Below are 27,559 nucleotides of genomic sequence, written 5' to 3'. Positions count from 1 at the left end.
TTTTGCACCGACGCGTGAGCATGTACGAGCCCTCCTCGTTTCCGTTAATTGGTTAAGAGAGAGAGAGAGACATTCGCAGACGAGGCCAGAGGGATCCTCATGATCCCCTGTTGATAAAGCCATGAGGAGGCGGCTGATGCTGAGCATATTTGATTAGAGATGCTATTGAGCCTTTAACACGGCAGACAAATTCTGACCTAATTACAGACTGTTAAAGTTAAAGAAGTAAAATAAATAGTCGCATCGTGTAATCTTGATCATTTTAGACAACAGTTCTCACTGCCACCAAACTCATTTACAGTTTTAAAACTGTGATCATTTTTCTTGCCATGGTAGCCGTTTTCAAGAATTTTTTACTTAAAATATTCAAAAGTTTTTGCCATTATGATCTTGATAGAGTGACACATATATAAAAATCTGATATGAGCTAGTTAGTAAGTAAGGCTATCTGCTCAGGTAGCATCTGTAGTCAGCAGCTTCACAGAAGTAGAGCTTGTTGTAGCGTAACAATTATAGTCAGACTTGAAGCGGTTACCTTAAAAATTGAAACGGTTATGAATTCAAACCTGCCAAAATGTTATAATACTGAAAGAGACCACCGAAATGATTGAAGCATACACGCTTTCAGGAACCAGTTAAACGACATTCATCAATTATTGCTTCCTGATGTGATGTGATGTGATGGTGATGAAGATGGAGCATAAAATATAGATAACAGAGGGAGACATTTATTTACTTATTTATTTAGTATAAAACTGGATTCACCCTGAAGAGCTCAGGTAAACCACGATAATGGATTTTGTCAGAATTACAAGGTATTTCTCTGATTGCATAACAAAACTAGCCACGGAACATTTTAATATCAAGTTATTCGATGTTTTACGAGATTTTCTGTCATGCTGCAGGTTTAAAGCCCTTTCACTGAGGTGCCTAAACCACTGCTGGAGGGACTGGAGCTGTCTGTGGCTGGATTGAGATTAATAAAGTGTTGCCCTCCTACACCCTCCCGTTTGCCACAACTGGACTTTCTCCTCAATCACGAGAAAAATGAATTCAGCTGTTTTGGAGACATTTGCTTCCATGAAAGAGTGTACGAAACTTAACAGCTGGTTAGTGTTGAGTGGGATTTCTGCTCAGCGGCTGAATGCAGCGTTGCTACATTAGCAGACAGTGTGATGAGCAGCCAGCATGTTAGACAAACAAAAGTCGTTTTTTTTTTGTTTACGTAACAAGAATTAGCAATGAATTGATTCTTACATATTTTTTCTTTACAAGTTTTCTGCGTATAAAATGAAGTCATGATGTTTTTTACTCCAGATTGTCACACCATGAGAATCTCAAATACACCCATGCACACTCTTAGCATTTCAATAGATAAAAGTGATGTGGTTTCAGTTTTCACGCCATGGCTGTCTGTGTTTTTAGTGGCTGGAAATATTTCCAAATGGCCTCATTAATGTGCAGGATACACATGGAAAGCTACTTTCAGTTTGCTGGCCTGCAGTGTGCAGCAATATGTAAGTTAATTCATCCTTCAAGCAGCATAAGAAAACTCTGGCCACCAGGAGACTTTCTCTGGTATTTTACTAAAAATGGGAGGAAAAAAAGTTTGTCCTTTTGAAACCATAACTTCTCAAAGCATTCTTCCTCCCAAGAAAAAAAATTTAATTAATTCATATTTCAGTGTAGTTCTACATACTTCTTTTTTTGTTTGTTTTTCTTGATCCCTCTTCACTGTCTCTCGTCTAGCTCATCATCATCACATTAACCCACTGCGAAGAAACAGTAATTGATGGATGCCATTTAACCAGTTTACACACGGGTACGTCCTTCAATCATTTCCCTGGCAGCGAGGCGGAAACTCGCGGCAGCGTTACAGATAGATGAGTTTTTCTGCATGCAAATGACTCCACATGAGGGAAATTAATCTATCCAGCCTGAGACACTGATGGAATTTGGTTTAAATTGGCAAAAATTGAATTTTCTTCTTGGGGAAACACAAGGATTGTGGTCGGGATCGTAGAGAAAGACTTCCCCTATCAGGAGGGTCAGCGGCATCGAGATGGACGTGACAGATCAGCATCCAGGAGGTTGAGTTGATCAAATGCGTACTTACACACTGTCTCTATCTCTCTTACGCATCCACACACACACACACACGCACGGCCGTATCAGCAGACCATAACCAGATGAAGCCCATAAATCCTGTGGCTAGCCAGGTCTAACAAAGACAGGTCAGCGCTTCTTGATGTTGCAGAGGGGATGCTCGGGATAACACACATCCATCAACAGTAATAATGCAGACAAGGCTGTCGGCCTTCTGCTGTAATGCGTGTACGTACAACCGGATTAAAAAAACAAAAACAAACGAGAAAGAAAAAACTCCACCATGGAGCAGATTTCTTTTAGTTTCTGCTCGCCAATCCAATCTACCCCCCCTTCAGCATGTAATATTGACGGCCGACGATCCGACCAGTAGGGTGGAAACATAGATACGCATTGATTCTGGAATGAAAACAATGCAGGAGGATCCAGAAGCATATTGAATGTATTTTATAGACGCCCGGGCGCAGCGGATCAGGAGTAACAGGAAGGATCCGGCGAAATAAACGACAGAGCCGTTCCCTTTAGATAGCTTCATAACCCTGAGGACTAAAACTGGAGTGACCCGGCTAACCTCGGGACAGCGTAATCCTGACCTGGTGGAAAAGCAAATACAAAAAAAAAAGCTAACAAAGGTTCGATACGTCGACATTGGGAGGTTGTGTAAGACATACAAACCCAAAAAAAAAAAAACCCACACAACTGCATGGAAATCTAGTTGCGTAAGCTGCGTGCTGTAATTCAAGATAGAAGGGAAGGGACGTGAGCAATGTGGTGGCGTGCTAAAGCTTTGTTAGCATTAGGAAACATGGAGAGGAGAGGATTATATCACTTGTGCTGAGCTGCCTGCGTCAAAGGATAAGACCGGGTGGATAATTCTGGTCTGTTCTCGCACTGTCTTTCCACCTGCTGGCATTGTTCCGCCGCTGATCATCCATGAAATGTACCACACTCGCTCTTTTCTTCTAGGAACACGCAAAACCTCGTGATTTCTGTTCGTGTCAGGACATAAAGACCTTCCTTCTGCAGGACTACGGCAGCTGATAATGGCTGCGTTTTTTACACCAGCGACAATGGAGATCAATCAGAATTTTGAATAAAGCCCCGATGCCTTACCGACCTGGTGCCCAGACATATGATTAGGGCTTCATTGGGCTTTATTAGCCGCACACAAAGCGGCAGAGCACAATGCAGCTCCCTTCATCTGAAGAGCATGACTCTCTTTGTAGAGATCTGGGGAGAACAAGCTAATTAACCTGGTTTCTCCAGGATCAGCCCTTTGAGACCGATGCTTGGTTTGTGTGAACGCCGTGCCTTTTTTCCCCCCTTCCGAGGAAAGCTTTTGTGCTTGCATCTTTGAGCAAAACCAAGTGATTTTTATGTTTCTTTCCCAATCCCATAACACTTCAGGGAGTAAAAAAAATAAAAATTAAAAAAAAATAGTCGAAACGGCCAAGACATGTTTCAGCTCCTCTTCTCACACTTCATTAACACGTCGCCGTGGCACACATCTGACGGCAGACAAAACAACGGACAAGACTGAGCAGAGAAACTGGTGCCAAGAGTGAAATCGGTTCAGCTTGACTGCTGAATACCGTGAGGCATCATTTGAAATGCTGTTTTATTTGGTATTCTGTCAGAAATTGAAAACAGAGACGAGATTGAGAGTGAAGGGGGGGATGGTAGAGATCCGAGGGTGTGTGGAATTGGGATCAACCACCAAAACAAGAGCAGCTCTTTTTTTTTTTCCCCTGGTTGCCTTGTTGCAATCTCTTTCATCTTGCTGTTGTGAATCGATTATTCAGAGGTCTGCAGCACAGATTGAAACACTGTTTTCATTATTATTTTATTATTATTATTATTTATTTATTTATTTTTTATTTTTTTGGTGACCTTTTCACCAAAACACAATAGGGGTTGGGGGAGAGATGCCGCTTCCTCGGCAGGAGGCGGGAATTAGCTATCAAAACTTACAAATGCATCCCGTCACAAACTCCTGAAAGGTCAAACAACGCCGCGCCTCCGGGCCAACTGTGCGGGGAAACGACTGGAGCTCACTGCATCAGCCGCTAGCTGTGCATGAAGCCGTATCACAGTGGAGAAAATGGGGCTTTTTTTTTTGTCATCATGCTACAGTTGCAACACGACGAGTACTCTTTAATAAATTCTCATTAAAATTTCATAGCGCCCCCGACTTAATAAGAAGCTAATCAGGGGATGAAAGCAGCTGCTGAAGAAAGAGTCCGACTCGCTGCCCCCCTTTGCCCCCCAACTTCACAGCTTGCCATTAAGCCCCCGCCACCTCGCAACGTTAACCCCCCACCACACACACACACACACACACACACACATACACACACATGCGCGGTGTCTTCCTCACACCGCGAAGCCGAGAAGGCAGGGCTCTGCGGCTTGAGTGTTTCTTAGTGAATAATGGATGGGACCTAAGGGTATGGTGGGCTAAGTCTTTTCATGCCGCGGTCCTAAAGTGTGGCCCCGGGCCGTTTGCGTTGGCACGGGCAACCGGGACCCGCTCGGCTCTCATCGGAGGCGGCAGCAAAGGTTGTGAGAAAACTGCGTCAGTATTCTCGGGGCTGAAGAGGTCACGCGCGGGCTTGTACAAGCATCGCATCAAAGGGATGCAAAACGGCAAAAATCTGAGAGACGGAGATGATGGAAGGTGGAGGAAAGAGGGGGTGGAAGGGAAGGGATCACGTGTCTCCACCGACGGATCTTTAGGTCATTGTGTTCCGGCGACTAAATTGTAAAGGATCAAAAATCAATATCTGAGCAGACAGGTCTTGCCTCACAGCCTGGGGAGGGGGGGTAGCTATTTACATTTTTGAACACACAGTGTTGATATTTGACAACTTCATCCATTATATGAAGAGGGTGTAATTATATTAGCTAGAGTGAGTATCTCTCTGAAGGTCTTCAGTTTGTATAAACAAACGGTTTAGTTTTCAATAAAAGTTGAAGCTAATCTCTAGCCACAGCAGTTCCAAAACTAAGGCAGATTTTTTTAAACTACCAGTGTGTAAGGATTTAGAAAATACTGAGCTGTGTTGACCAATTTCCAGTCTCTGGTTTTTGTTCTTCTTTGACCTGCTCTACCAGCTTGGAGATTCTCAGTTTATTCAACTTCTAAGTTTTCTCTGTAATAAAAGCGTCAAAATCATATCAGGAGCAGAGGCGACGTCACACAGTGTGTGACATCGTTTTTACAGAACGGGGTTTCTGTAAAACAGGGCTTCACAAGTTTAAAATGATGAAAAAATTATTTTAAACTATATTTTCAATTCCAATGACCTATAGACAATGCAGATCCCTGATTTAACTTTCAGATTTCTAAAATGCTGCCAGTGTTTCCAAATCTAGTGTCTCCTGTCTGTGTCTGCACATAGTCTTGGCAAAATAAAGTTGATTTTGATTCTACGACAAATAGAGGTTGAAAACTCAAGAGGATTAAAAAAAATCCAGGTCCAGGCTGTCTATTGCCAATTCCACTATTTGCCCCAGAAGAGGGGATTAATTGTCATCCTGTGGCAGGCAGGTTTATAATAGCCAGATCTGCAAAAGCATCAAATGGCAAGGGAGCAAATTGACCAGCAGCTGCTAAAAAACCCTCTTTAGAAAAAACTTACTTTCTCTACCCTTTGTACTTCCTCTGATTTTTAGTCTTCTCCCTCATTAAAAACTTTCATAGTGAAGCGTGTTCTGAGGAGTGTGATCTGGAGGCACTTCGCTATGCTGGGGCTAATGACAGGAAGAGAGGTATTGATTTTCAGTTTGCAGGGGGTGGCCAGGCGGCAGATCATCTGATTCTGGTCATCAGCTGATTTCTAGATGCGTCATTCAATTCAAAAAGTCTAGATCCAAGCTAGCCTGGCCGTCATCTTCCTCTGTCTGGGCTTTCCCCCCCACTGAGCTCGAGTTCTCCAGTTGAGTTTCAACCAGATAAATGAGTGAACAGAAGGAGAAGTTGTGGACGATGAGCTGTAACATTAACAAGCATCTCTTTCTGCTTCACAGTGGGGTGAGGGGATGGTTGTTTACACCACAGGCGACTTCCGGTAAGCTTCATAGCGTCAAATCTGGCGTCATACGTCACAAACATTAGGAATTGGTTCAAAATTAAAACTCCAACTGAGGCCACACGTCCAACAAGCAATCACTTCTCAATAACCATGAGTCCAGGCCCTTTGAATGAAGCAAAACGTAGAGCAAGGAGCTGATTTTTACCAGGCCACATTTAATTCCTAGGTAGCTGTTTTGTTCTTCACCTTGCAAGAAATGTTATTCTGTTTATCCAAGCTGAAGACATTCAGAGAGCGAAGCAAGGTATTGACCAGAAGCCCTTCCTGAAAAATCGTTAGCCATCCTTCTTGGCTTGATTCTGTACCCTGCTCAGGGTGGCCGACCCATATTAGTAACCACCAATGGATCCGCTGAGGCGTGGGATTGGTGCTAGACAAGGGTCGGCATGAGTGACATCATTAAAACGTGACATCATTAAAGTGTCCTGCTGTCATGGACTAAGATAGCCTCAGGGTAAACCCGACCGGCTCTCACCGCCCTGCATGTGTGTGTGTGTGGTCTAAAGAGACCTGAACGGAACATGTGCACTTTGGTGAATTTACGAGCTCAGGCGGTGGACCCGACACTGGCCTGTGCGGTGATCTTTGGCTCTCAGACTGACTTCATAGGGCTTAAAAGACGCACACACACTCAGACCCAGGCGCACACACACGTCCATGACACATGACGTCTGACAATCGGTCGTAAACAGCAGCCGTAAAAGACAAAAAAAAAATGACAAAAGTAGACGTGCGAAAGGCACAGATGGGCCTCAGACTAGGTAGACCTTTTCTTCAAGGAGACTCATTTTACAATCTGTGCAACCCTCGTCTTCGCTCCCTTTATCTAACGCATGCACGACACACGCTGAAGAAGAGCGAGACGGAGCGTAGAAGAAGATTCCCCTCCCGTTTTTCATCCCAGCTCAGACATCAAACAAAGATATCCATCACTCCCACCCCCACTTCGCCTTTTCTCGCTGTGAAGCAGCGACTGTGTTTAGCAGTGACAGGGAATCGTCTAATAAGTGCCAAATCTGAGCAAATGATGGGGCTCCCCCCATACATTTGGAAGAAGCAGAGGGGGGGAAAAAACCCATCTGAGAAAGGGAGATGTTTTGCCTTTTTTTACGCTCTGACTTTGTCCGCCTTCTGGCCTGCAGTGGCACCTGTAACCTGAGCTCAGGGACCAAGGCAAGCAAAGACGAAGAAGAAGAAGAAGAAGAAGAAGAAGAAGAAGAAGAAGCTGCGGTGGCTCTGACCCACCCTGCACAAAGCACATCCTTAGAAATTCAGCTTTCCTGTAAGATTTAGGTCTGTAGGTCATTTGCATAAAGATCCTGATGCATGGCTTCTTTAGGGCTGGGTAACATTTTGCATCAAAACAGGTCTTCAGTATGTCGCTTTTCTGGACTTCGTGGGAAACTGGCTTTAAAATGGGCCTGGTGGAAAATAATAATCCGAAACAGACCACATATAATATTCACAGTACGTGTTCTGACACGTTAATGTTTGAGGTATTTCAAGAACACTTAAAGATGGTATGATGGCACATTGACAGCTAAAATCATGTCACCCCCGAATCCTCATGTTTTATAGATATTTTGAAAATGAAAGAATCTGTGAAGACATCGAGCAGCATTGGCATTTGCAGAAAGCAGCTTTCTGCAAATGCATGAATCCATGTACACTAATACCATATGCGTACATTTCTACATGAGAGAGGAAGACACTGGTCCATGTTTCATTGTGTTACCTTCCCCTAATTAGGGCTCTTTCCATGTAACCAATCTCAACAAGTGAATGAGGAAAGCCCACTTCCCCCCGGTCCCCCTGCTATTATTTAAACAGCACCGCATCCAGATTAGAGGAGCAGCAGTACAGGATGATTTAATCCCCTGTTGCCCAAGATGTCCTAATTCCTCTGGTCATTCTAAAATAGCAGGTGTGACTGGAAGCCACCTCTTCATGTCCAGTTGCAACACAGACAAGATGGATCTTTATATAACCAAAATTTTACATTCATTTCTCCACCTCGGTTTAAACCGCTGTGGAGCAAAGTGTCCAAATAAGTTCCCTATAACGCCCTTATGCGTGGATTTTCATGTCGCCACAATGRATTTTTATTTTTAGACTTTTCCCTCCCTCCAGCACGAAATCGGTCCATTATATTAAAAATAAAAAAATACCTTCGGTTGCATAGTTGTGGTCGCGAAGGAAGCTGTTGTTGATTTTCCGGGTGTCACTCTCCTCCTCCATTGATGAATCGGCTGGTTCGAGATCCTAATAGCGGCAGACCTGCTCCCATCCTGCCCGGTACCGTCAGCAGGCGGGCCGAGGGACCAGCGGGGGGCCTGTCATCGTGGCTCCGGATCCCCGGGTGTACAAACGACGCGGATCGAGATCAAATACTACCTGGGATATGTGAGGCTGCTCCGGTCCGCGCCGTATCAATCCAGAGAAGAGAGATCGTGTCGGTGCCAGTTGAAGGTTTTCTTTTTTTTTTTTTTTATAAGACAGCCTAATTCTTATTACTGCGCATTTGGTCTTCTGGTTCAAGTATCCAAAAAAGAAAGAAATAAAGAAAAAAAGCTAAAATGGATAGTCACCAGATAACACGCGGAGGTGGTAGAGAGAGAAGAAGAAGAAGAAAAAATGAGAGAAATATTGCGTCTTCTGAAAGGTTGAACCCGCAGCGGCAGCTCCGTAAATCTCTTCTGAAGGATTTGAGTTTAGGCTAGATTTCCCCCCTCCCTGTGCCAGCGGGGCGGGTGGGATTATGCGTCAACAAGCTCGCTCCGGTACCTCGGCTTTTCCATGCCAGACTCTCCAGAGTTGCATCCCAGATCACGCAGGGTTCCCACCCCCACCAACCCACAGACACCCTCGTCCTCCCTCTCCGCACCTCCCGGCTGCCTCTCCTTCTCCTCGCTGTCATTCATTCATCGGAGCGGACCTGCGCGCAGCTCAGCTGACTCACTGTGGCTTTTAGCGCAGAGATGGACTGGAGCTGCTGCTGCTGCTGCTGCGCTTCAGCAGAGCAGGGGCCCCTCCCTGCTGCCTGTCTGGCTCTTTAAATTAAAATAAAAAAATAAAATAAAACAATAAAAACCCACCAGCAGCCGCCACCATCCGAGAAAGACTTTAAAAACTCTTCTACTGTCTGCCTGATGATAACCGACATTCACGCTGCAGTTTCAGTTCTGAACTGATGGAGGAAAAAAAAACAACAAAAAAAACATCAGCTTCTCCCTGGCCCCCCACATCCCGCTGCTGCTGCTGTTACTGCAGAGGAATGCTTTCACTGTTCCTGATTGAGCAGTGAACCCTCCTTTGCATCTGGAGCAATCTCTAACAGCCAAGCTATTCATGCAGGAAGGGAGAGGACTTTAAGGGATAGATGACATTTTGGCCAGAGGCCGTGGAGTTCAGATTCAGAGAAATCAGGGCAGAGCAGGTCTCACAGCATGTGCCACCTGACGTCCCAGCTGGAAGGAAAACGTTATAGATCCTCCTTTTACTGCTGTTACATCTGTACATTGTTTTTGTTTGTTTGTTTGTTTGTTTGTTTGTTTTTTGAGAGGAGGGATACCAGTTTTGCAAACATAAAAATATTTTTCTCTTCTGCACAACCTGGGTCAGGTTGGATAGAAAACATCTGTTGACATCAGTTTAGAGCACTGCAGCGTTCTCTATTGAATTTAGGTCTGGACTTTGATTAGGTCATTCTGAATGTTTGAATTTATAGCATTTTTAAAGGGGCGGCCGCAGTTTCACCAAGTGTTTGCTAACTGCTGCTGCCGCTAGTCTGAAGGAGCCGAGTGGAGGGAAAGAAGCTCCTCTGTGAGGTGGAAGTTCAGAGGAGGAGGAGCTTTGTGGAAATACAGGCGGCGCTCAGTGAGACCAAGCGTTCAGGCAACCAGAATGGTTGTCATGGGAGATTTAAGGATTTCTCAAACATGCATGAATGAGTCAAAACAACACTCAGGGAAAGTTTTAGATGAATGAATAACATGATATAAGAGCTCCAAAGGTTGATTTTACATAATACTGCCCCTTTAGGATTGAGGTCCTGCTGGATAATAAACTTATGCATAAATCTCTTTTGAAGCCTCTAAACGGTTTTCTTTCAGTGTGGCCCTGTAAACAATTCTTGGCCGACATTCCTGCCCCCACTGAAGGAAAGCGCCCAGGTTTAGCTTTCCACAACACACAGCAATTTTTATTTTGTGCTCTTAGGACGTGAAGGAAAAGAACCAAAAGTAAGAATCTGAAAACAAGCCAGACGCTTATTAATAAGATTAGCGAGGTCGACCGTCTGCTCCTCTTTCTTCAAAAAGATCTCATTTCCATGCTGACTTTAATAACGGGGCACACATCGAGCCTCCTTGGTCAACCCTTAATCTTTTGATGAGCGTATGTGTGTGTGTGTGTGCGTGTATCATCAGTGTGTCGGGCATCCTCGCCCTTATCTACTCACTTTACTCTAAATCTCTGTTTCCACAAAGGGACTGGGTATCTTCCCTGCATGGTGCAGCAGCAGCAATCAAGAGATTGCGGACTCCTCTCTCCTAAATGCATTAACTGTCTAATCCGCAGGAACCATTTGCACATGCGGTCCTCAGTTCCTCTACTAATGGGAATCTGGCTGTGAAGGTGGTGGGCTGTTCATAGGTGAAAAAAAAAATAGAAAAGAAAGGGGGGACTTTCCTACATGTGCTATTTTACACTCCATCACCCTCCAACCTCCATCTCCATCTCTGAATACATTACGGGGCATTATCCATGGGGGTGGGGGGAGCAATGAGGGTGGGAGGCCTCCGATTCCCGTGTTTCTGTATTTACACTCCTGTGCTTCTCTAATGAAATCTGCGGAGAAATGCTGCCATCCTTGACCCTCTTAGCTCTAACCGAGTGGCCGGCTCCGACTCCCCATCTCTATCAATATTTAAACAGGATTTACGAGGACAAAAGAAATACACACAGACTAAGTTACAGCCGAGCAGAGCGAATGGAAATTGAAAGTGAAACAATGCGCTCGTCAGAATGAAGCCACACGGATGAGAGGTTTCAGTTTTTTTGTAAGATTTGGTGGAGTTGGGGGGGCGGGGGGGGGTGACGAAGAAGGGATGCACGACTGGAGAAGCAGCAAGAAGGAGCAGAGAGCGCTGCATGAATTATAAAGGAGTAAGTGGGGGAAAAAAAACGCTGCTAGGAGCACTACTACTTCATCACTATCATTATTTCACCCGTGTATTTCTTTGTACACAGAAGTATTCAAAATACCGGATTGCATGGGTTCCCAACCATTTACAGAGAGAATTACAGCAAAACGTGGAGAATCTGCAGACAAAACTACTACTATTGTGTTTCAAACACTAATACTTCAAGACGTCTTGCTTTGCAGTTGGCAAAACATCATACGTGTCAGAATATCAACGTTGCACATCACTTCAAACTAGAAGTGTGCGATATTGCATATTTTGGTATCGATCCGATACCAATAAGATACGTATCATAGATGCCAATACTGATACTGATACATTTTCTTTAAGTTTGATATATTATTAAACTTCAGGCCTTCAGTTGTGTTTGTGGTTTTTTTCTTTGTGTTATTTTGTTCAAATGTTGGATAGCATTCAGACAAAGTTTATGTTTATCTAAAAGAATAAACATAAACTTTAAAAACATATTAACATGATTTAAATAAAAGTAAAAAACATTAGCAGCTGAAAGTAAATCAAAAGACAAATTATTTTAGAGGTAGAGTTGAGAAACTACAATACAAAACTGAACTAAAGATTTCCAAAGAAAATCTGAAACTGAAGTATTGATCTCACCATGCCAGTATTCATAGCAAAAAGCCCAGTGTTAATTTAACTCTGAAGAGTTTGGACTATATAAACACTGAAAAGGTGTTAATATCAACTTTGCGGGAGTTAAATCAACATTGGGAATTATCTTGTTAACTCCCACAGAGTTGATATTAACACTTTTTCAGTGTTTATATAGTCCACACTCTTCAGAGTTAAATTAACACTGGGCTTTTTGCTGTGTTGATCCGATACTGATATCGTCTTGGTATTTTGTTGGATCGATCCGCCCACCTCTACTTCAAACGCATCATCCTCACATAAGACAACACTTATACAGATGCAGTCACAATTCAATGGTTTAATATCAAAGCATGGTCACGAATAGTCAATTTAATATGTCGAATCGCAGGGAAGTTAAACTTCCCAATGTGCTTTTTAGAGATCGAACAAATGCATGCCACGCTTGTCTGATTTGTATTTACACAATTTTGCATCACTGATTTGTTTGCTTGCAGTCTAAAATATTTAAAAAATCACTACGGAGGATGTGACAAAATATTAAAGAGTTCAAGTGGTATGTAAAACACCCTCTGAGCACTGCATTTACTCTGTAAATGGTTCACTCACAAGGTCTCATTTTCAGATTTTTTTTTAAAAACCCATCACCTCAGAACCTCCAGCAAGCCGTTCGTTCTACTTTGTTACCCCACTTTTCTCGCTCATTACACCCCATCAGCCACTCTGCTGGCTATGAAAATGGCGCCGTCGCATCCGCGGCTGCTCTTGCTGTGCATCAGACTTTGCAGGAAATGCTCGGGGGGCCACCAGAATTGGAGAGCGTGTCCTCGATTCTCCTCGACCGTTTGGACAAAGTGGGTTAAATTAGGCTCGAGCGACACTAAACATAAGGACAAAGTCACACGGCAATGATATTTTAGTCATGCCCAATTGGTTTCTCTGATGTGTGGTAATTGTTTGACCTGTGGGGGGATGCAGGTGTGAGTCAGGAGGGCGGGGGGTACAAGTGGTAAAGACGCTGCTTGCATACCAAGTGACGCGTGTACGATCATATGGAGTCTGCATATTCCAGCAGCTGTGCAACAAAATACATCCGCTGCGATTACCTCCTATCTCATGGCTGCAGTCAATAATGTATTGACCGGATAATGATGTTAAGGTTTAAATAGGTAAAAATATTGACTTTTTTATCCTTTAAGTCCAAGGAATACGACATTAGGGTAAATCATCTAAAATCTATTTAATTTAACGTTACATTAGCAGTGGTTTAAATTCAATAAGTGTAAATAATGAAACTACCAATGAAAACACAAAAACATTAATTCATGTACATTTGCTTTTTAGACTTAATAATTATTTAGAGGTATGAGGAGATATTAACTCACCAAAACATATATTGACAAAGTCTTTCTAAAGTATTCCTCAGCTATGAAACCCAGAAAAACAACCAGCATCGGTCTTTCTCAGACTTTTATTTTGAAGAGCCGATAAGAAAGGAGGAAGTACACGAGTTGCTCTGTACTATTGTGACCAAATTAACTAAAAAAGTACTGCTAGTGAAGCTAGCTAGCACATGTTTACCAAAGCATTTTTGGTGCTCAGTAGAAAAACACAACAGTGATAAAGTTATAGACAATCTATAAACGGTTTTTAAGCACTGCGTTAAAAGAATTCAACTAGCTAACTAGCCGCCAACAACACCTTGGTGTGATCTGTGTTGTGACTTCCTAAACAAGGAACTAGACAGAAAGGGCTATTGTAATTTTTTTGTTTGTTGAGTCTGGACTTTACTTGATTACCTCTAGTAATTAAATCTTTAGCCTGAACAAACCAGAGCTGAATAATTCTACACAACGATTATTTAAAACACAGAGTGAGATTGCTGTGGCTTGTTTTGCTTGTTTGGACCTGTCTGCCATGGGGCATTTCTCAGCAGCCGTACGTCAACGTCTACCCTTGAGAAGGAATGTTGTTTTAGCCGTGTTGACAACCAACAATTTAAAGTAATCTTCTACAACTAATCACAGTCTGCTGTAAGGAAATGCATTTTTATGATTCCAATAATAATATTTGCAGACAGGGAATCGCTTAGAGCTGTTTTGGTTTGATGAATTTGGTTATGATCTCTTATATTTCATAAATCAACTGGGCCTTCAACCACAACTGGATTATGAGCCAAAATAAATGGAAGCTGGGCATAGTGTAAAGGGATAAGAAAACAATATATTATTTATTGTAGTGTGAAATTGTTATGAAGTGTATCATGATTCTGAGGTATTTGTGTGATGCGGCGCAGACTGCATCTCATACATTTATTTCCCCGTCAGGCTCATACGAAGGGTATATAAGGAGCTGCTTTTCAGCACCTCTGTGTTGATCTTGTGGCTCGGAGAAATTCTCTGGCGTTTGTCTTCCATACTTCACCTCATTCTGTCTCTGTGTTGCCTCCCAGGTCAGCCTGTGAGAGACTCTTTGCGATCTGCCCTGAGAAAGCTCACTGAGATAAACAAGAACACCTGCCGGAAAATACTTACCTGGATATTTTATCGTTCCTTTCAACAGTCAACTGGCAGCTCCTTCCTCCTTCAAGCTCAAAATAATCCACCTACATGTCCGCCCTGCAATGCCCAGTGGAACTCTGCATGTACCGCTCCTGGAAACATAACTTACCATAGCAGACACCTCTTCTGCACCACATGAATGTCCTCCAAGAGGAAAACATTCTGCAAAGTGTGAGAAGCAGAAATCTTTCTATCGTCCATACGTGCCTCCAAGCCAACATGTACTATTTGGAACAATACTGGAGAGGATTCCTCGAGATTTATCACAAATCTTTGCAGCAGCAGCCTTGTTTCCAGTTTATTTAAGCAAAGACACACTTAACTTGATCATTTGGAGAGGTTTAATTATAAAACTTGTGTTTAATTTGAGTACTTTTAATCTGGAGCAATTGTGGTGTTGTGCCCAGTGCATGTTTCCCAATAAGCTTGACCGTCCGTTCAACCACGAAGCCTGTGGGCGGTAAATTTAATCATTTGTTCCAGTCTGTCTTGTTAGCAGGACAAATGCAATGAGACTTGGATGTTTGGAAAGCTTGCAAACTACGTATCAAATACAAGTTATGAGGTTAAACCTCGCCACTTCCTGTCCCAATGTCCCGTACTAACCATTACCAACTAGCCTGCCCGTTGTCTTTATGCACAATTTTGCTCAATTCTCATCCCATTGAGCGGGATTTCTCCACTAGAATTTCTACCGGACCAATCAGCGAACAGAAGGAGGAGTTTTGAACGATGATGTTGATTTTCTGCATGGTTTTAGAATTGTAGTCTGGCATTGTCAAACTACAGGCAGACTACAGAGGCTCCAGGAAGCAATCGTTTCCTGGAGTCAAGAGACACAGGGCTAGAGTCTAGACCCTCTGAACGAAGAAAATACGGTAGAACAAGAGGCTGGTTTTCACCAGGCTATTTACCGACCAACGCAATTTTTCTTTTCAAGATTTTAGCAATGACCTCAAAGAACAGTCAATGGGGCACAAGCCTACATACATATCCTGATGCAGCAATAACAAGCAGGCACAATCTCAATGATTGTGAAATCTGTTCTGGGAATACCTACAGGCAAAGAGATTCCATATAAGTTGCACGCAAAGAAATATAAAGGTAACATTCTGTATTTTGAAAGAGCTTTTCTTGAAGTAAAAAGCGATAAAACTGTAATATTTTAAGATTGCGAGAAAAGGAAATACACATTTAAAACTACCTGCTGTAAGAAAGGTAAATCTGCTGTTAGGAATCTCTACTGTAAAGCCTATTTAGGTTCTGAGTCAATCTGACACAGACGACCTGCATCGCAGGGTACCGGCTGACGTTGCGGGTGCTATGTTTTCCTCCCCGTCACTAGTTTCAGGGTGTCTCTGTGTTTTCAAACAAATCACAATGATAATAACTAAGTAGCTTAAGAAACTCCCTCCAAAACCTTCATTGCCTTTCATTAGCCAGGCATCCCACCCTGGCATTAGGAGCAGCTAAACACATGGGGGTAATAGGATTGCCCCGGCAGTCCATCTGTCACGGGACTAAAGGGGGCTGCGAACCTCTGAGAAGCATCGCCCATTCCCTGCGTGCACCTTCTAAAGCCTGCCCTTTTCTTCACGCCCCCCCCCCCCCTCCTGGAGATATTTATTCATTCTTAAATCATAACCTCTGCTGAAGTAAAACACGCAGCAGCTCGAGTGTGTAAATGCCACAAGGACTGAGCAGAACGGAATAGAACACTTCACTTAAACTTTATAACCTTCTGGCTCTTTAATACCATAAAACGTCGCTTCTCTTCCATTAACAGAGTACAGATGGAGATGCATGGCAGTAGGTGTGTGAATGGAGCGCGAGGCGGTTTGTGGGGGGGAGGGATTCAGAGAGAGAAAGAGAGAGAGAGAGAGAGCGGCGGGATGAGAAAGATAAAAAAGATGAATTCATAGTTTTGGTAAAGGGTATTAAATCAAGCCTGGAGGCTGTCTTTAAATCAGCAGGCTTTACTCTTGGTGTCATTCCAATTACATCAGGATGAGACTAATGCTCCACTGCTCTGAGACTTCGGACCAGCAGGATTGGATTCTCCTCCAGCCCCCGCCCCCACCCTACCCCGACTCTCCCTGCTTCCCTTGATAATAGATTAATTGAAAAGAATTTGTGTACAATGATTAGCACAGGACAGAGCTTTTTGGATGAAAATTAATCAACTGTAACAATTTCATTTGCGGCGGCTTGCCTCTTTCATTTGTCCTGCTGCAGGATGAAGAGATGCACGTGTTAAACATATGGGAAGCCAATCAGGAAACATGCATGTTGCATCACAATGATGCGAGCAACAAAGCAGAGCTACCTGAGAGGTGAAGAAGCATGCAGACACACACACACGCAAACACACGCACACACACACAGCCGGCTACGATTTGTTTAGTGAACACACAGTGTACTCTTGCTGAGAGGAAACGATGCCACTTAACAGAAAATCGTTGCATTGTGCCTGCCCTGGTTGCTAGGAAACAGCAATTGAACTGCCATTGCAACACAGCACAAACAGCTGCCCACGTAATTGGACAATTAAGATCTTACAACGCCATTATTTTTGCTCATATTCATCTTAATAAAAAAAGAAAAGAGGTTCAAGCGCATCCCAACACATTTTCTACCAGTTGGGTTAATGGGACAAACATGTTTGGAGGAAAGCTGAATTTCATTATGGACATGATTAGTGGCACGTTAAAGGAAGCGACGAGGAAGGCGAGGCAGCAGAAGCAGGAAAAGACCCTCCGCGCTGCCTGCAAGGCTCACACTGACGCTGTTTATGGCGTTAAGTATGCTATATTTATCCTCCAGCACTTTCCTCTACGCGGCCAGATGAAAGTAGGTTAAGCAGGTTAGTGAGTGACTGCTACGCCGTCCTCTCTACGCATAACCAGGAATCTGTGCACAGCTTATGTTCAGCACCGCGGACAGCTCTCCACAAAGCACAGGCTCTGTGAAATAGATGTACATGATGAGAACAAGGCATAAGAAAAGAAAGGAAAAAAACATATCCACGCATTAGAAAAGTATTCCCATCCTGTGAACTTTTCCACATTGCACTTCCTGGTTTTTATGGAAAAGACCAACAAGAAGCGGCTCATAATTGTGAAGTGAAAGGACACATGATTTTCAGATCTTTTGTTTGAAACCCACTTTACTCTAGCACAGCTAAATAAAAACCTTTATGGAGTCAAATGATTAGTAGATAGAGTCAATTTCTTTTAGATTTACAATAAACACAGTCTGGTGAAAAAAAAGAAACATCATTAAAAAGCAAGGAATGCTTCAGGCAGATAAACTGGTAGAGAAGTTTATAGCAAGGTTAAGAATATGAAACTATACTCCAAACAGTGACAACATCATATAGCAGTCTTCAAATTTAACTTCTGAAAATGGAGAGAAAATGCCACAACTACAAACATTAGTGAACAAACGGCGTCACGAGATCCACATGTGAGGTGGGATCATTTGTCGACAGGACACTATTAGAGATCCACCCCACAAATCTGGACTTTTCTGAACACGGGTGTCCTGGCCAGACGAGACCAAAACAAAATCTTTTGGCCCACAAGCAATATGTCTATGTGTGGAAGAAAAAGAAAAACAGACTTTTACATCATTGCCCTGAACACACCATCCCTATTTTAAAACATGGAGCGCCGTGTTTTCCCCAATAGTCGCAGGAAATCACATAAAATTCCCAATAAACTTCAATATGTGGTTGCAACTCAAATTCAGGGACAAAATAAATAAATAATCTGATACTATGAACGTTTTTTTTTTTAACTTCAGATAATTTCATCCAAAAAGCAGCAACATTCTCCACCGCATTGCATGTCTTTCTCACCACAAACTAAAGACGTTACCAGTTAAACCACCGTCTTTTACACCAGGCAGATGTGGGCAGCCATTTAAAATCGACAGCGTCTAATCAACAAGAGCTAACATCACCCATCAGAACAGCAGCACTGTAGAAACGCCCTGACCCGTCATCCGATCGCACTCCCTCCCCCTTTTTTCTGTTCACTATGGCTTGCCAGGAAGGTTTCCCTGCAGCCATTGAGTCATGTTCCAACCAGCCCCATGTGACAAAGGAGCATGTTCTCAGTGCACCTCGGCTAAGGAGCTACCCCCTCCAAAATACACAAGCATACACACACACACCCAGCAGACACACACAGAGCACAGAATTATTCCAATAGTGCAGTCTATCAACAACAAAGAAAAAAAAAACAAAAAACACATGCACCAGTGTCACACATAGGCTGTAATCTCCAGGAAAATCCCATTTGGCAGAGCAGCTGCCAGCGTGGATCACAGATAGGCTGTAGTTGTGGTGCCCATGGGGTGGCAAGCTGTCCGTCCACAGTCTTCTAGCAACTGAAGGCAAACAAACACACACATGAAGAGGAACAGTCCCTCCAACAGAGATGATAAATTCTTGCCACTTTAATAGAAGCATGTCGATAATCGCCACGGGCTGGTTTTTCATTTAGAAAGGGCTTAATTTTTATTGGTCCAATATATTGATCTGGTAGGAGGAGGAGGCCTGGGCAGTGCAGCAGCCTCGGGGACTGGGACATTTGCGATGCAGTAAGAGGGGAGATTTTCTCGCAAAAGGCCAACCGGTGTGTCCATCTGTGTGTTTATCATTCTGGCTTTATGTCAAAAACATGTTCTGTATCACCGAACCTGAGAATTAGGTATACGCCAACTTTTCTCCCATTTCTAATTGTTTCTTTCATTCTTTCTTTTTCTTTCTTGCATTTTTTTAATATTCGTTGCCTTCTTTCTTTCTTTCTTTCTTTCTTTCTTTCTTTCTTTCTTTCTTTCTTTCTTTCTTTCTTTCTTTCTCTACACAGATCAGACAGTCCTACAAAAAGTTAATAAGCAAAAAGCTTTAGCAGTGAGGAGGCAATGTTAGAGCACCACCAGCTGGTTAGAAAGAAACATTACACTGTTAAACTTTCATGGTGAATAAAATAATCTAATAAAAAAATAAAGAATTTCCTCCTAAAAGCTTCAGAATCCTACAGTGTTCTGTGTATTTTTCTAGTCAAAAACTAGATGTGTTTGTCTAAGTGTCAGTACGATCAGAACAGTGAATGAAAGTCACAATGTGCCAATTACATCATAATTGAAAGAGTACAAAAAAGTTTGATGTGCTCTTTTAAAAACCGTATTGCTGCATGAAAGAGGACAGTCTGAAAAGAGTCTGAATTAAATTGGAACCTCTGGAAAGAAATCGGATAATCTCGATTCCAACAGCATATTTAGATACTTCTGCTGCTCTGGAACAAAGACTCCCTTAGTCAAATGCCTCATTTCTTGTTTTTATTGCCAAACAAATAAATTCATGGTAGTCAAATAATGCATAAATCAATCTGATTTCTGATATGGGTGGAAAATGGCTAAAATGATCTGGTTTTAATAAATTCTAAAAATTTTGAAAAGACGGTTATCAAATATAAATATACATATTTTTATCCTGACAAATTTCGCAATAAATTTTGGTTTCATAATCACAGTCAGATGTCATGCTGTTTCTTTATTCTGCGTTGGTGAAAGACTGGTTTAAATGCCAAATTAAAAGACAAAAATTCAAGTGCTGAGTGGGTGTCTGATGGGAATTTTATGGTATTAATGCATAAATTAAAGCAAAATTCTGCAACATTTGATCTAATTAAGATGACCAGGTCCATCAGGTAATCCACTTAAATGGAGCATCTGTTCTTGTTCTTGGGAGAGTGCTCACATCGCTAAGGGTTAATTCAATAAGTATTCAAATGTTTCCATATGTGCAGAAAGCTGTGACTGTTTCTTCTTCATCCAGGCTGGAAACTATTCTGTTTTCTGTCACTTATTCTTCACAGACTCTGTAAAAAAAATCTGTTAAATATCTGAAAGTGAAGAAAAATGTAAGCCTTTAAAAATGACAGAAAGCATCACCTTTCACATTCTGAGTGCTTTGAGGCTCTTACTAAACTGTTCAGACACGTCTGATTATTTTCTAGATATTTGTTTGGTTTTAAATTAAATTTCACACAAATCAGTTGTGTAAATTTCATTTAGCTTACTTTCTCGTAGTGGTATGAGACTTGGTACACTGGTAAAACTTCCTAAAACTTCCTAAAACGTACAGAAAACGTCCCTACGTTCTACAACAAACAGGAAGTYGGCCATGTTGAATTGAATTCGGACCTCGTTTTGATCGTTTCCAGCCTCCTTATTTACTCAAACTCCTCCTTGGTTTTGATCGATGGTGAGTCAGCTCATAAGGCATACGGGACCTAAAGTTATCAAAATCCTGACTGTTTCACCATGCTGAAAGGGCTTGAACAGGCCTCAAACTTTAACAACACGGCAAAAAAATTGTATTTGTTGTAATCCATACAAAGAAAGTAACAAAGTCACAAAACTTCCAGTGATTGGTACTAATACAATACCTAAAAAAAATGTTTTATTTCAAAAGTAAAGCATTCAAAAAGGTCCATATTTGACTCTTTTGGCCTATGACTGCAAAATATAGTTAAATATTAGATAAATTAATCACAAACTAGGTCAGGCTACCGTCCAGCGGAGCCGCTCGGAGCGTTCGTCACGATGAGAAGAGTGAATATTTGTCAGCAGACAAAAACATCTGCACCTCTGGGCAAAAAAATTATATTATTATCAGGTTTTTGCAGCAAACAGCACCTGGGTCAGTCTTTTTTTTCTGCAGTGATGCATAAGTGTGTTATCTATGGTGTCTCTAAGTTGTAACTCTGAATGTTTCAATACTGCGTTATGGCGGGTTTGGTCGGTTGGAGATCAAATCACTTATGGCACAGTGCCAGATACATAGAAACRTGATGCTAGAGTATTACTTACCTAAGGCAATGTAGATTTAAGGATTAGGTTTTTGGATAACAGGATTTTWAAAAAAATCATACTCATTTGTCTTTAATGTGAGCTTATGTAGACATTAAAAATGATACAAATCTAACTCCAGATCTTTCCAGACTTTTCGATTCCTTGTGAGAAGCCTTTTTATTCGTGATACAAGTTACCTGACCATGTCTATTTCTCTGTCGTGGCATTAGGTTACATTTCAACCAAGCATCTAAGTTTACAGTACATGAGGCAATCTGCAATCTTATATTACAATCATGTAATACAAGAAAGAATACTAACAGGAAACCACAAAGAGAAATTTAGATGTGGACAAAATGGCTCTACATTCCTGGGTAGAAGATGCCGTCTCCCTGTGTGGCGTGTGACAGCATCTGTAAGGGATCCATATTTTATCCGTTGATAGTTTCAGAAACTGATCAGAACTAATTACTTTGGCGGCGCAGGCGAAGGAACCTGTTAGCTTTGAGCAAAACCAGCTTCCGGAAGGAGAAGACGTACAGGGAGCAGCTATGTGATTTGAGAAGTCAGCGCAAACTTATCAGGAAACGTGTGTTTACATAAACAGCCTGGCATGCATTTCCGAGGCGAGTTGAGCAAAGGGGAGCAGTGGGAGGAACATCCTTTTCTTTCAGGCAGGAAAGCCGCTGAAAAAGCCAGGAGGACAGGAAGTGACGGTCAGGCCGGGAAAGGAGCTCTACAGTCACATCTTTTCCTGATGCAAACAAAAAGTCATGTAACCAAATTATTCAGCACTAAGGTCAAGAATGAGTCAAAAGAGCGTCAGCGGGAGTACTGATTACAGTCACTTACATACAGCGCCTTGCAAAAGGAGCCACACATATCACAATGCAACCACAAACTTCAATGTGATTAATGGAGATTTTTTTTATAGACCAGATCAGCACCAGTGGTGGAGAAAGTACTCAAAAAATGTACTTAAGTAAAAGTACAAATACACAGACAAAAATGTACTCAAGTAAAAGTAAAACTACCACATTAGCATTTGTACTTAAGTAAAAGTAAAAAAAAGTACTGGCTTTTAAAAATACTTAAGTATTAAAAGTAAAAGTGCTTGCTGAATGGATTACCTAATCGCTAATATCATTAAGTGTCCCGATCGTATTTAATTTTAATACATTAGAAATGTGCCATTTTAATGAACAATGCCACAGATAAAGCATGTTTTTATTATGTTTACAGTATGTGATTACTTACTATGTGATTCTATGCATCATACTTTCAGGGATGGAAACATCTTGTCTCCTGTCCTAACATAACATGAACTTCACTTTTTTTTTGCTACTAGTGGCTTTTATTTTTAAAGAAATCCAACAGAAAGTGGATGGAAAGAAGGTGGGTGGGAGAGGACAGGCAACCAAGGAGCCAGTAGCAGAGTTGTAGTCAAGGTCACCGACCCAAGACCAAGTCAAGACCAGCACCCCGCGCTACGTGAAAAAATTAACTTTTACTTATCAAAATTGCTTCTCAAGTTGATCTGAAAGATCCACATTCCCATAAAAAACTAGTTATTAAATACTTAAGAGCTTAAATAAATGCAATCAGTAAAGATCCGTCCAGAAGAATCGGATCGTTCCTGAATGTACCAGCGTTGTCCCATATTTGCAACACCTCAGTCAATACCTCCACACAATAATTCAGGGCATGAATGACAACTTTTTTTCATGCAGATGCAACATGTGTGTTTCAGTCAGTACAGCTGGCTTTGCTAGCATCACGTCCACAGATCTTACCTTTCTTTAAGCTTTCCTTCCAAGTGACGCTAAAAGTTGGACGAAGTCCCCACCGTCTGTGACAGCGAAGCGCTGCTGATTTTACATGTAGCCACATCAATTTATGCAGCGCTATTATATTACTGATGATTAGACTCGCTCAGAGGAAACCACTGCGCATGTCTGGAGCTTCGCGTGCGAGTAAAGGTGGAGGCGATGGGTGACAACAGACACGTAAGTTACGATATTGCTCGGATTTTACGGCGCCACCTTAAATCCCTGAACTTCACATTTTAACGGGAAAAAAAGAGCAACGCGACTTGGATGTAACGAGTAACGCGACAGTTTTGTAGAAATGTAGTGAAGTAGAAAGTACAGATACTTACTGTAAAATGTAGTGGAGTAAAAGTAGAAAGTATCCATTATTAAATCTACTTAAGTAAAGTACAGATACACGAAAATTGTACTTAAGTACAGTAACGAARTACTTGTACTTCKTTACTTCCCACCACTGATCAGCACAGAGTAGGTAGTGCTTATGAAGTAAAATGAAAGAGATTTAAAGGTTTAAAATATATGCTTTATCAAATAAAACTATGAAATGATGCGGCATCATCTCTGGACCTCTAAACGAGACTGTGTTGAGCCATATGTTTTGTCCATTTAATCTGTAACTTCTTTTTTCTGAGCTTTGCACAGCTAGAGAGTGGATTTTTTTTATTGATTATTATGATACAGGTCAAGCGCAGTCAATTTGGATACAAACAGCAATTTTTAAGTCTTGCCATGAATTTTCAAAATGTTCATGATTTGATGTAAATCATACATTGCAGCTCTAGCTGAATGTCACTGTTGTGCTGRAAAGTGAATTTTTGTCCAATTTTCAAGACTTTTRCAGCTTCTAACTGGTTTTCTTCCTGAAWTGAAGAAAGCCACRATGCTGCCRCCGCCACGTTTCACAATGTGCATGTGCTGTTGGTTTCCCACCACACAGCGTTTCACAGTTTATTGAGCAAAAAGAAAATGATGCTTTTCATAATTCTGCAGTACTTTGATCGTTCACATAAAATCCCAGTAAAGCACGGTGAATTCTGTGGCGGTAGTACAACAAAATGTGAAAAGTTTAAAGCGGTAGGAATACTTTTCTTTAAATATACACGACAGTGTTGTATCATTAAACTCTGTGAACTAAGAGAAGACAAAGGAAGTTATGTAACAGAAGAAGTGTTGAGAGCYGCTGTATGCAGCATCGCACTAATCAGAAAGTGACTTGCTTAAGTTTGAGGTAAACAAAATCAGTCCCTGTGCACGGACAGCTTGGCCTAGTTACACACCGTCAATACTAATGACATCAGCACACAAAGTATCACTATGGAAACCTGGAGGCCTACCCCACACCCGTCCGTACTACCGGCAGACAGAAGAAAATACTTTACTGGGGATGTATGAAAAAAAAAAAAAAAGGGGGGGCGAAGGTGAGGGGATTTGAAACAGAGCTAAAGGAAGGMGGCGATGAATGAGAGTCAAGATGAGGACGAAGAAGGGGAGGAATGAGCCAAAACGTTAGACAGAGAGGAAAAGAAAAACGTGTTGGGGTGGTGGGTTGGTAAGGAGAGGTTGGTTAATTGCCAGTGCGGTGTAAAAAAAAAGAAAAAGAAGAAAAAAAAAAAAACAGGCAGAGCAGTGTGTCAGAGCCAAAGCCTGAGACTGCCGGAAAAGAGCTCCTTCCTCCAAACAAAAATCTGCACTCTCATCTTCCCTGCTCCCCTCGTGAGCACCGCCACCCCATCCATCACACGCTCGGCTCCACTTTGTTCCTACAACGAGCAGCACTTTCTTTCAAACGCCCCAGATGGGCTCTGTTAAAAGATGGCCCCCTCGCCGTATGCATCAGCCACATCATAGTTTTATCTTCGGCGAGTGGAAGTCGAGAGGCAAGGCAGAACGCGGGTCACTTCAGCCTGAACGAGGAAGAAAAAAAAACTCTTCGTCAAAGGGCCCGTTTATTGGAGCATGTTGAGTTTCGGCCCCTAAAAATATTTACTGTAAGCTATTTCCAAGCGTAAAATTGGCTGCTGGTGGGAAACCTAATTTGAGCTCAGTACCCCACTTTGTCTCACAGCAGGCCTACAAACACACTTTATGCTAGGTGGGTCACAGAGCCATTTGAGCAAATCAATGCGAGCAAATCAGAGAGTCGGGGTTACGGAAAGTGAACAAAACTGAGATTAACTGAATGAGTGCGAACCTTCACAGGTAACTGCTGTGTCAGACAATAACGCAATTTATTAAAGGTTTGCAGTTCCAGGTTCCATTCAAGCAACATGTCAACCATGTATCTTGTCCTCTTTAAAATGCCAGGAAGGATTTTTTATCATCTGTGTATCAAAAAGCCTTGGCAGAAAATATGGGCGTCATCTTTTGGTAGATGGTCAGTCATTTGTTGTACTGKAAATACATTTGAGTTTTTGTGTGTAAAAGCATTCGGAAACCATTTCTTATCTACTGCTAAATGAAATACGAGCTACTTTTGGTCCGTCACATGAAATCCCAATAAAATATGTTGTAAAAGTTGAAAAAAAATAACAAAAACAAAAAAAAAAAACCCCACCAAAATTGAAGAGGTTGCATACTGTGAATAATTTTGCTGATTTTAGAGGTAAACGATCTTTGACTGAACAGAAATGCAAAGTTTAGAGCTACAGATTCCATCAAATGTAGTTTCCATAAGCCTTATCCGTTTGAAATAACGAATAACTTTAGTAATTTMAATATGCCCGRCATGCAAAGTCCAATAAAGTACAAGTCCTGTCAAAAAAWTWAATCAATCMCTACTCTTGGAAAGTGCTCAGTCAGCTGTTCAACAGAGAAAAACTCATYTGATGCTGGATATTTGCTACTGATCACGTATCATTTTGTATCCACAGGGGGGGATGTTTCCTGCATCAACCATTGACATTTTTAAAGCATTTTTGGTAAAATAATTTCACAATATATTATGGGGAAATGTGGCAATGGGACTCCACTATATAATGTTTACTAGCAGGAAGTTATATTTTGATTTGATCAGGGATCATAATTTAACCACATGTCATAAAAGTCAACTTGACCAAAGTGAATAAAAAAAAAYAAACAAAASGAAATGTTTCCGAGCTCTAAARTAYAATTAAATTAGATTATAATCTGTATCTTAATCGCAAAAATTAAGAAGAAATTTGTAGAATCTATTTTACACAGCTGATGAATGAAWGWTTTAGGKWTTTTWWWAAATATTTTTATTTCTTGTCAGTTTTATCTTTCAAGTCCAGGCTTCTAAGAATCCAAGATCATCTAAAMCCAGAGGTCGTCCTGTAGTGCTTCTGATTTTTTTTATTTGTTCTTAGTGCCATGAAATATTTCCAAATATAAAAAAAGATTCTCTGCCTTTTCTGAATTTGTATTTGATAGGAAAGTATAGAATGGTTTTCTTTGGTTTCAGCTCATCTTTCCACAATGGAGATTGTGTCCACTGAATTAAATCATCTCRACTGTTGCTGTAATTCAATGATGCYGAGATAACTTTTGATCTKCCAGACTGTCAGTCACGTTTGCATAATCCCACAGTGTGCTATCRATGTCATGGACAGATTTTTATAATCTTATGAAAGTCCAATGAGAAAAAGCTTGGAAAAAAAGCMGCAGTTGGGCAAAACAAACAGCAGAAATGGATGGTTGAAAGAAGGTCAACATGAAAGCAAATATCAAATTCTGTTCAGCTGTAAACYAACTTGTTTAAAGTCTGTTTAGGAATGCATCTGCTGCTTCGAGATTTTAAATGGAGGCTGAGACTCGTTTGTTAATAATCGCCCATAATCAATATGAGCCACATCTTAGTGATCTATGTTATTCACTGTCATACTTTATAATATTCACACATTAAATCAGACTTGGTCTCTCTGGCTTGGACCTTTGGGTTCATGTATTTAGGCAAATTATAGACGATGTTGGTGTGTTTGAATCATATTTAATGCTTTATAAACACAATTCATGTTTAAAAAGGGATTTTTTTTTTTACTTTATTACTTAATTCAATGCTTTAACTAGAAAAAAAATCTCAGTCAGAGTAATTTATTGGAAAGGTGACAKATTCTAAGATGCAGAGAAACAAAGTTCTTGATCAGACATGAAATATRATAGCAGGAGTAGCCTAGAAAATAATCTATTGCTTAGCAACCCTATACRTTGGGCCTTTCAGTAGCACTATAATACAGCAGCATATCAATTTCAGCAAAGCTAGACATATGGACAGATGGAAGAGCATAGGATTCTCACAGTTAAAAGAGAATTGGCAAAACAAACAAATAAAACGT

General features: G+C 41.4%; 1 protein-coding gene across 2 annotated transcripts in view; it reads right to left on the bottom strand.

Annotated features, from left to right (window-relative positions):
- The window catches only part of LOC103470873 (serine/threonine-protein phosphatase 2A 55 kDa regulatory subunit B beta isoform), a 53,018-nt gene that overhangs the window by 15,494 nt on the left and 9,965 nt on the right, over window positions 1-27,559 (bottom strand). The window contains exon 1 of one of the 2 annotated variants that reach the window (XM_008419556.2): window positions 8,369-9,227. The exons of the other annotated variant lie outside the window; for it this stretch is intronic. Coding sequence (XP_008417778.1) covers window positions 8,369-8,438 — 70 coding nt within the window. The 5' untranslated portion in view covers window positions 8,439-9,227. Of the gene's footprint in view, window positions 1-8,368; window positions 9,228-27,559 lie in introns of those variants that run through there. 2 annotated transcript variants of the gene reach the window in all.

The sequence above is a fragment of the Poecilia reticulata genome, linkage group LG10 (genome assembly GCF_000633615.1).
Source record: "Poecilia reticulata strain Guanapo linkage group LG10, Guppy_female_1.0+MT, whole genome shotgun sequence".
Classification (NCBI taxonomy): Eukaryota; Metazoa; Chordata; class Actinopteri; order Cyprinodontiformes; family Poeciliidae; genus Poecilia; species Poecilia reticulata.
The sequence above is the reverse complement of the archived record's forward strand: the minus strand, read 5'-3'. Positions and strand labels throughout refer to the sequence as shown.